The sequence below is a fragment of the Echiichthys vipera genome (genome assembly GCF_963691815.1).
Source record: "Echiichthys vipera genome assembly, chromosome: 16".
Taxonomy (NCBI): Eukaryota; Metazoa; Chordata; class Actinopteri; order Perciformes; family Trachinidae; genus Echiichthys; species Echiichthys vipera.
In genome coordinates, this window is record NC_139841.1 from 25628299 (window position 1) to 25639340 (window position 11042).

The window sequence follows — 11042 nt, forward strand, 5'->3', positions numbered from 1 at the left end:
CGTTATTTTTTGTTTCTTTTTCCCTTTTCTACAAATCTTTATTTAATTAATTATTTTCTATTCTGACAATTTTTATTTATTTATTTATCCGTTATTTTTTGTTTCTTTTTCCTTTTTCTACTCATTTGTTTTTGTGTAATTTTTTATATCTACTTAAAAATAATGGTTGTAATGTTTTTCCACATATTTGTAATGCAAACCACAATTTTAAATAAAATGCTTTTAAAAATAAACAATTAAAACGGCATGTTAAAAATATTTTATCACATCATGCATTCATCCACAACTATATTTGCTTATTAGCACTAAACCGTGCAGACGAGGTGAGCACATTACAACGTTTCTCCTGATAATGGATCGTTGGAACTGTAGGGTCGGTGGGTCGAGTCCTTGTGTGGACCACGTATGGACTGGTGGCTGGAGAGGTGCCAGTTCATCTCCTGGGCACTGCAGAGGTGCTGTTGAGCAAGGCACCAAACCCCCAACTGCTCGGGGCGCTGGTCACCGGCAGCCCCCTCGCTCTAACATCTCTCCTTAATTGCATGTATATAGGTCCTGTCTGTGCATGTGTGTGTATTTCAGGCCTGTGTGTGTAACATGATTAATAATAAGAGTGAAAAAATTCAATTTCCCCGTTGCGGGATAAATAAAGTCATTCTTCTTCTTCTTCTTCTTCATCAAAACGTCACATTTCCCCCGAAAACAGACAATGCAATGCAAAAATGTCTTGAAGAAGAAGAAAATCCATTCATTCATGAATCTATGAGAGGGTTAGTCATTTTTTTTTTTTACCAAATAAAGAGACATTTAATCAATCATTCATCTTCAACCGCTTATCCCGGGGTCGGGGTCGCGGGGGGGTCTGGAGCCGATCCCAGCTGACATCGGGCGTGAGACGGGGTCCACCCTGGACAGGACGCCAGTCTATCACAGGACACATAGAGACAAACAGAGACAGACAACCATTCACACCTACGGGTGATTTAGAGTCATCAATGAACCGAACACCTGCACGTCTTTGGACTGTGGGAGGAAACCGGAGAACCCGGAGAAAACCCACGCAGACACGGGGAGAACATGCAAACTCCGCACAGAAAGGTCCAGGCCGGGATTCAAACCTGGAACCTTCTCGCTGTGAGGCGACAGTGCTAACCAATACACCATAATTAGATAGGTTTTATTGTCTTTATGGTTGCACAACAGATCAAAAATCATTCTTTGACATTCGTTAACAAACGTTCATATTTCCACACCTTCAGGAAAAGTAAGCAATCGAAACACGGTGAATGTGGCCACGCAATAGCTCCCTACAAATACTGCTGATCGATATTATACTGTGTAATTCATGTGGCAATTGATTATCCATACCTTGCATAATATAACATGGATGTATACGGAGTAAGTCACGTACTGCGTGTCACATTAATCCATATCTGTCGTCCCAGAGAGGCAGTTAATATGGATTATTGCGGGTGTTGACACTGGTCTGTGTGTGTTTGGATTGGTTCGAGTCGGACTTGTTGCGGCCTCCTTTTTCCGCCGCGCCCGTCGTCTCGCAGTTCTCCGGCTGCCCGCTCAGCTGGTGGCCAAACTCAAAGCTGATCCTGAGTTCTCCCATCTGACACCGAGGGAGAACGCCCGGGATCCACTCGATCACAAACGGACTGGTCTCCTTCTGATCTGCTGGTCCTGCAGAAATACGACAATAATAATAATAATGTCAAATACACAGCTGACATCTCTGTGCTTATTTTATATCTTATATTCTATACCTATGACCTTTTAATGTCTTCTCTTTATTCAGTTATTGTTAAATTCTGTGTATTCTTTCTCTGTTTTTATGTGTATATTTGTACCTATGCACAAAATCACCAGGTCAAATTCCTGGTATGTAATCTGTTTCCATACTTGCCAGTAAAGTTGATTCTCAGTCACTCACCGACTTTGAGGAAGGTGCGGAGCTCCATCGGTCGTATAGCCTGCGGCCGGTCCGTCCGGTATCCCTCTGGGAGCTCTGGTTCAGGCGGAGGGTCGGGGCAGCGATAGCGTGAGTAAGAGCCGTCGATGTTCTTCACAAAACTCTGAAAGAGCTCCAGAGGCACCTGGTTGGAGCGACAGCGAGGTGGAGGGAGATAAAGAGGTGTAAGTGTTAATGTATCAACGCTTTCATCGACTCTTATCTTCTGGAAACTGTAAGAGATCAGAGGTTTGGAGAGAAATCACCCTGAAACTGTTAAAGTGAGAAGAACAAAAATAGGGAAGGAAGAGAAACCCAACTAAAACATTTCCCTAGCGTCTTAACTTTGGAGGGCTCCACGCCACGGGGAGGGTGAATGTTTGTCTCGATGGTCGTGCTCGTGCAAGAAATGATGCATGATACAGCAAAACACTGTAGTAGTTATAAAATCATAAGTTATGACGGTAGCAAACGCACTAAAGCGGTGATTTGTTGTGTGTCGCACTGATGGCGTCATCGCTGTAGAAAATAGTTCCCCTCAGAAGCAACGTAGCGTCCGCGTCACCGCTCTTTAAAAGTTTGGCGCAGTGACTTTGATCCGAGCGTCGGCTGGAGACGCTGATGGGGAGTTCGGATTAGAGATGCAGACTGGATCGGATAGGTCCCATCTGTCGTTCTGATGAGTCATTAATGAGTTTTTCCTTTTGTCAAAGCTTTACATTTGCAATGTTTTTGAAATTCAATTATTAATATTAAAATGTATCTCTAAATAATACGTTGGCCTCTTTTCTAAGCATGCATTGCTTCATAATACTGTTATCTCAATGAAATGTACTGTATGTATGCAACAAGAGGCAAGTTTTTATCTGGCCGGGAATAAATGTACCCAAAAAGCATGTTGCATTGGCCGGGAATCGAACCCGGGCCTCCCGCGTGGCAGGCGAGAATTCTACCACTGAACCACCAATGCTCACATGCTGACTTCACACAACAAAATTTGGAAAATCGTACAGTAGAAGCACAGCTATGGTGTTTGTACTATATGACACGTTTAAAAACATTACTATTCTTATGTCTAGGTAAACTTTTAGGAAATGCCCCTTGTTCCTTTCTATTTCCCCCCTTTCATGCCATTTGATCATGTTTATATTGCATTAAATGCCTGTAACCTGATCTCTGCGTGTAAAGAAAATTAGAGACGGAGAGCGTTTTTACCTCGGAGGTGTCAAAGATGCGTTTGACCTGCATGAGGTTGGTGATGTGCCAGGTGTACTTGGAGAAAGAGCCCAGAGGAAGTCCGTCGTTTCTCTCAAACGCTGACGTCCACACAGACAGACACACACACAGAGAGAGAGAGAGAGAGAGAGTTCATATTTGTTTCTTCTACAGCCTGTGGTGGAACAAGTAATTACAGTTGTCAGATAAATGCAATGTTCTCAAATACTTCCCTCACAACTGTATTTAAGTAAAGTACTTCAGTAGATGTACGCAGTTACGTTCTGAGATATCTGGGTGGGATGTGGCACAAACACGCCGAGCTCCAGATTTCCAGGGACACAAGTGTGTGATAAGCAGAGGAGGTGGAACGAGAGGAACAAGAGGAACAAGGGCTCGCTGGAGGAGTTTGCATCTCTCTACAGTGTCTTCAGAGAAAGGGGTGGGGTATTCATAAGGGTTTATTCTTCTTCCCACTGCTTTTCAGGCACAAATTGCTTTCAAATGTTGCTGTTTTCTGTGCAAATGCTATTGTAGTGAATGCTGCCTGACATAAATGAATAAATGAATGAAAGTGGTTGAAGAATATTTTAGTCTATATGGGTTTTCTCAGGAGGGGGGCTGGAGTCTCCCTTAGAGAGAGGGGGAGAACTAAGATCTAACCCCGGCACATGCGCAGACGAGAAACACGATAATAATCCAGGTAAATCGTTTACATGCCAGAGAACTCCGGAGGTCTGTTACCCGGGGAAACAGAACTCCGATTTTACCCGGGGTACGGCGTTTACACGGCGTTTACCCGGCGTTTACATGGTGTTTGAAAAACCAGAGTACGCCCTTAACCCGATTATAATCTGTTTTTTAAACTGCATGTAAATGCACTGACTGTTATTGTTAGCTTAATAGCATGTTGACATTAGCATTTAGCTTCAGTACAGCCTCACAGAGACATTAGCCTAGCTGTAAACAGGATAGCGGCAAAATGTCAGAAAGCAAACGTGAAAGCGGAGATCTAAAAAGAAAAAGCACAGCGACTGAACGAACAACGGGACCCAGATCTATTAAAGAAAATTCCTAAAGTGACAGGATTTTTCAAGGTTGCGAACTCTTTTTCTGTTCTAGCAGGTTTTTTGTGATAAAGCTGATTACTGACGTGGGGGGCCCAAACAAACGGTAGCCTGGAGGCCCCTGAATTACCTAATGAATGGTTTGTAATTGATATATTAAAGTAAATGATGTTGTTGCACCTGTTGTAAAGTTCGGCAGCCTCCTCTTTTTGGAGCCGAGCGACAGACGGTGTTGAAGAGCGTTGAAGAACTCCTGAGAGATGTGGTACACCAGAGGAGGCGGTTTCCCTGATGAAAAAAACACATTTTTACTGAGATCAACAGGGTTTGAGCCTAATAGAATATTAAATAATGCTTTATGTCGCAGTACTGACGATTGTTGACATGTACGGGTTGCCAGATTGTGATACATCCTTTTTTTCCTCCTCATTTATTAAAGGAAACTTATGGAAATAAACGTATTTTCTGTGTTTCCTAGAGTTGGGTGAGGAGACTGATGCCACTTGTGTCCGTACGGTCGCTTCCAGACAGCAACTTCTTCGCGTAGCTTAGCATAAACAGCTAGCCTGGCTCTGTCCAAAGGGAACAAACACCCTGAAGTTGGTCTTAATGTGGATCTATGAGGCATTATTCCTGAAGATTCCTCCATTATGCAGTATTTTTAATAAATTAACTTTGCATATGCGCCTGCTAAACAGCCTTTTAACAGCATTCGTTGTTACTTATGGATCACTCTATATGTATAAAGTCTAAGTAAAGCTATTAATTAGTAATAAAGACATGTCATTACAAAGTTTACCGTATTTCCCGCACTATGAGTTGCATCTAAAAACCTTCAAATGTCTCAAAAGCTGACAGTGCGCCTTATAATCCAGTGCTCCTTATATATGAACCAATAATGAGCCACAACAGGTCTCCAACTACGGTGAGCAGCCGTCGACTCTATTTTCCCCCGTAGAAGAAGTAACGCGCGGTGCATGTTGAGATATACGACTGCGTGAAGCGTGCCGTTTCATTTCCATGTGTGTGTTTGTGTAAAGAGCCCAAAATGGCTCCTGTTAAGAGACACGCTTACGACGCAGAGTTTCAACTCAAGGCCACTAGTCACGCAGTAGAACACGGGAATAGAGCAGCAGCCAGAGAGTTGAACATGAACCAATCAATGGTGCCGAAGTGGAGGAAGCAACAAGACGACCTCCCCTGACTGTGTTGTTGACGTTCCCTTTAGCGCAGCTCCATCTAATGGATGCAGAACGTAACCTCAGCCTCAACTGTAGCGTCTGTTCTATGCGCCTGATAATGCGGTGCGCCTTATATATGAAAAAAGTTTCAAAATAAGACGTTCACTGAAGGTGCGCCTTATAATGTGGTGCACCTTATAGTGCGGAAAATACGGCATGTGTTATTCTTATATTTGACTTCAGTCAAAGGATCATTCGGGTTGGTCTGTGTTTCTATCTGTGGACGTTGAGTTTAGCTTTAGAGGTGCTGGCTGGTGGATTTTGTAGCTAATGTGAGAAATAACCAAAGATTGACCTAACTGTAACTTGTAACTCTTTATTTATCTATGATGTAAATCCCATAGGAGGATTGTGGATAGGAGTCACAGGGGGTTTGCAAATGGTGACATTCGGTGGTCGTAAAACACTGATAACATCCACTGGGGTCATAAACACTGGGTCGGGTGTTTTTGTGACTTTGATGTCTTTGTGTTTGTAAGATGCTTTGATGTGAGTGTATATCTGCTGAAGAGATTTGGAGACAGGCAGAGATCATTTGAGACCTGGTTGGGTAGACTCTCTCCTGTATGCGTGCAGTTTTTAGTAAAGACATGATTTGAGAAACACTGAGGACTCCAGAGAATTTCTTTCACACTAGTTAAACTTGATATATGTTGAAATGATCTCTCAACTGTACTGAATAAACGTCCTCTTTACCATCAAACTGGTAGTGCATTGTCTGGTGGATCATCTCTGTGACGCTGGCCAGCCACTGCTGGAAGCCCGTGGTTACCGTGCGCTCATCCACAGCCTGCGTACTCCCTGAGACACAAACACACACAGATTAGAAGATCAACGAACGCTCAATTCATTACAGTCTTTTTGTTTCTTGTTTGGTCTGTTAATCTAAAAAAAGGTCCTTGGAAACGTCTCCAAATGAAATGTTAAAATATGCTCCGCTTCAGTGCGACCCTGTTCTTTTCATCAGTGGATGAGGATTAGTGCGGCGGGATTAGACGGAGGGATGATAAAGATAGAGACAGATGTCTAAGACGATGTAAGGCTCTCTAACAGACAAAGGTTTAGGCAGCAGGGAGATGAAAGAGGGCAGGGAGGGGAGAGCAGACAGTCAGGCAGCACCTGGGGCTCTCCTCTGACCAGCTTTCCTCAGAACGGAGGCTGACGCTCCCTCCTTCCCCGCCCCCAGACACAGAGGCCACTGAGGGGGCTACACAGAGGCGGGAAGTTACAGAACGACAGGGTGAGGAAGAGAATGATAGAGAGAGAGAGAGAGAGGGGAGGACAGAGGGAGATTCAGAGCGCACTCACACTGTCCTTCCGGACCGCGACCCGGCCGCCCCAGCCCCGTTTGTACTCACACTGCCCGGGCCGGCCCATTCTTCTTGCTGCCCATACGCCATCACGCCGTAACATGTCACAAACATTGATCGTGTGTGTGTGGCTTTGTTTACAAATCTTTCCATAGACCTCGGAGTTTTTGTGCGTCTTGTCGACTGTTTTTGAATATTTTCATCGACCAAATCTGCAGTAAACACTCCACCTCCGCATCACACCAACGTGAACCTTTCACCGCCGTTGTTGTTGTTGTTAAATGTCCGCGCATGGTCCCTCCTTCTATTTACTATGTCCGAACAGGCGCACAAACCGCTACCGCTGTAGGGCTCGTGCTCGTGCTCGTACACGTGCGCTTAAAGGTACTAGGCTTTAGCTGAAAAAACGGTTTTGGCCCCGGCCAAAAGGACAGTGTGAGTACGCTATCAGACACGCGTGCTTTGGAGAATCCTCCTGCATTAACGAGTGATAACGAGTGCATATGTCAGGAGGTGTTACGATGAAACCACCAGAGAGAGATTCATCCAGGCGGAGTCTCTTTGTTCTGGGATGAGTGATGACGGGTTCGGCCTGTTGCAGAGGCTTCTCACAGGGGCTGAGGGCTCTACTGGTGGCGTTTTGCTGCACCGCTGCAAGGAAGAACGAGGAGAAAGTGATTATTAGCAGCAGGTCATTGAAAATGGCACTTTATATCAAAAAGGTCGCCGACCCCTGTGCTATATCAACACTGTGCAAGTATAAAAATGCTCAATCTACAGAGGAACGCACACAGATATTCCCTTAAATCGGTTGAAACTGATAGAAAACCACAGCTACTGTACCACTGGGGGTGAAGTTGATGAAAGCAGCAAACTCTGACGCCAGCTTCTCATCGCTCGCAAAGGCCCACACGCAGGCATAGAAGTGAAGGCAGGGTTGTGGCGTCACGGAGCCGGGAGGTGGAGGATAGGAGTTGGCGGATCCTCCGTCAGCACCAGGTTTCCCTCTTCTGCTGCTGCCGCGGCTGCTGACCTGACAGGCACAGTGAAAGACGGCGTGCTGCTGCTGCTGCTCTCTGCCCCTTCTCTCGCTCTTTAAAACCTCAGAGAGTCCACCTGCGCCCACAGTGAGATGCAGCAGCCCCAGAGGATGCTGGGAATCCGTGTGGCACTTCACCACCAGGGTGTCTTTTGCGACGCGCTGCACCAGCGGGCCGGGGAAATCTGTGGCCAGCCTCCACAGCTCCTCCCTGGCTTGAATGGAGGCCTGCAGACCCTCCAGGACGGAGCTCTTTAAGGTCAGCGGCGTCGCGCGGCTCAGGCACTCTATGGCTTGCTTGATGTGGATGCACACGCTGTCGGAGGACGGTTTGGAACTAGCCACCTCTGATTCCGACTCGCCCTGATTTGACCTTTGACCCTGCCGGCAAGACGGCAAAAAGCAGCGGCCCAGGTTGATGCGGGTCAGCAGCGTGGTGCCGTCCCCCGTCGCTATCGCCGTATCAGTGAGGACGAGTTCGACGAAGCCCAACTGCGTCGCTGTGGCCCCTCTTCCTCTGTGACACACAGAGAACACCTGCACTCCTCCACCCAGGACTTCTCCTCCTCCTCCACCCTCACGCTCTTTCCCCGCTCGCTCCTCACTGTCTATTATCACTTTCACCACCTCCACCGCGCTCTTCTTGCCATTCCTGTCTGCCGCAGACGACGAAGCAGAGGGGTTCCTGAGGGAGATGCCGCAGGCTTTGTTCTTGCAGCTGAGCCCGCGGGTGCCGTTGTAGACGCCACACTGCGGACACTTGCGGATCCCCCGCAGGGTGGCCCTCCCCAAGTTGGAGAGGAAGGCGGGAGTTGTGGAGGTCGTCTTTCTGACGTCCCTCTGCTTCGCTGCCAGGTTCACCTGAGCAGTCGAAGGCTGGGGAGCGGAGGACGTGGAGGTCACGGATACTTCACTTTCCATTTTGGGGATTTTGGCGTTTAGTGGGAAGTGAAGGGATTCAAACCTGGAGGAAGACGGGAAAAGAAAGGAGATTACAGAAAGGAGTTTGATGCCGCCTGCCACAAAGCTTAGCCCCATGTCTGAGAGGACTACTGTTTATATGTTTAAATGGTCTCTAACGCTTTCAGGTCGTACAAGTCCTCTTTACAAATGAATGTTGTTTCGCATGAAGGGTTCGTTTTGTGTGTGGAAAACAAAACGCTGGTTCAAGCACAACACAGACAAAGATCCCTCTGAGCAACAGCTGAATAAGAAAGAACTGGAATAAACAGCAACGAGCTCTTCTTCAAACACCACAATAGAAACAGAAAGTTAGTGTATCATTCATCTTCAACCGCTTGTCCCTGTCGGGGTCGTGGGGGGGCTGGTGCTGATCCCAGCTGACATCGGGCGTGAGGCGGGGTCCACCCTGGACAGGACGCCAGTCTATCACAGGACACATAGAGACGAACAGAGACAGACAACCATTCACACCTACGGGTGATTTAGAGTCATCAATGAACCGAACACCTGCACGTCTTTGGGCTGTGGGAGGAAACCGGAGAACCCGGAGAAAACCCACGCAGACAACACGCAAACTCCACACAGAAGGGCCCCAGCCTGGATTTGAACCAGGGACCTTCTCACTGTGAGGAGACAGTGCCAACCACCACACCACCGTATAGCCAGCTGAACATTATTCATTTGTTGCTGACATGTTAGTGGTAGTCATAATTTGCTTTTTGTCCGTCGGTGTCCTGTAGCTGGTCGTTAAAGTCAAAACAAAATGTTAGACAATCTATTATTATTATTATTATTATTATTATTATTATTATTAGACACTAAGAATGTAAGATACTCCCTCACAGTGAGAAAAGGAGTGCTGTGTACCTGCGCGGGAATGTTGCTACACCAAATACAAAAAGAGCATCTCATCTCATCTTCAGCCTCTTATCCGGGGTCGGGTCGCAGGAGCAGCAGCTTTAGCAGGGGACCCCAAACTTCCCTTTCCCGGGCCACATTAACCAGCTCTAACTGGGGGATCCTGAGGCGTTCCCAGGCCAGTGTGGAGATCTAATCTCTCCACCTGGTCCTGGGTCTTCCTCCGAGGCCTCCTCCCAGCAAATACTGAAAAATACCATGAGATATTTACGGATAAGTAGAAGTTACGCACTATCGCTTTAATGCTTCGCCTACTGTGTATTGCCCGTCTCCGGCCACTCAGCTGCTGGGACAAATAACCATTTCACCCGGCTCCGGCCCACAGTAGCTGCGCCTAACAACAGGCAACCCTGGCAACTCACAATGCCGCTATCCAGCTGTTAAGTCAGGACGTAACGCCCTTTAGAAAATACGAGTTCTGGGTCCGAGCCTCGTATTTCTTTGTTTTCTTTAAAAATAATGTAATTGTCATTTTATCTCTTTCTTATCGATGAAAAAGATGTCTCACTGAAGAAAGAGGTGATCGTAATTGTTCACATGTTCTACCAGTGTTGTCGGTTTTGGTCCAGCGGGGTGTTTGGACCCGGAAATCTTATTTTGAAAGGGTGTTAAGTCAAAATGAACAGCCCAATGTAAACAGAACGGGACAGAAAGTCATTGTTTAATATTCATTCAGACTAAATATACATTTTTTTATGGATACTTTCATGTTGTACACCTCAAAACGCCCCGTGGGTGCGTTATTATTATTCTTAATTTATCTTTTAATAAAGATTCAACATATTCAACCTTTAAATAATAATAATAGTGAATCCCTTTGCATAAATAACTTCATTTGCATCGTAAATTAATGCAGAAAAGTCACATAATATTGCATAAAAATGACCAAGAATACAGGAAAAATAGGGGTGACACACCCCAGATACCCCGGTTACACTGACACCAAACCTACGCCCTTGAGCACGGCAGTATAGTATAAATTGACACCCATGTAATAGTGTTAATTAGTGCGTTTTAAATGATTAAATCATAATGAATGGTCCCCTTTTTACACAAAATTAAAACAATATTAAACTTTATTTAAAAATCCCATGGCTTTTTTTTTAAGTTTTGCTAAACAATTGAGTAAAGTGCGGCAGTTAAATGCTTTAAATGTGTGTGTGTCGTGTTAAAATGCTGCTCACAACACAACACACACCCCGCCGGTGTGTGTGAGTGACAGCGGGGGTTTAAATTACCTGTGTTCGGCTCCTGTTTGGTCAAACTCGGCTCTCTCTGGCCTCCAAAACGGCTCGACCGTCGCCATTCCTCCTTACATCCCGACAGCCGCAT

At 45.9% G+C, this 11042-nt stretch overlaps 1 protein-coding gene across 1 annotated transcript; it reads right to left on the reverse strand.

The window, feature by feature from the left end:
• Positions 1-1297: 1297 nt before the first annotated feature.
• On the reverse strand, positions 1298-11042 carry cUnh2orf42 (chromosome Un C2orf42 homolog). The gene is made up of 8 exons (XM_083929856.1): positions 10949-11042; positions 7634-8793; positions 7322-7441; positions 6177-6281; positions 4420-4527; positions 3173-3273; positions 1940-2102; positions 1298-1689 (listed from the first exon to the last, which is right to left on the reverse strand). Exons 1-8 carry the CDS (start codon positions 11014-11016, stop codon positions 1454-1456), a joined length of 2061 nt encoding a protein of 686 aa, XP_083785982.1. The 5' UTR covers positions 11017-11042; the 3' UTR covers positions 1298-1453.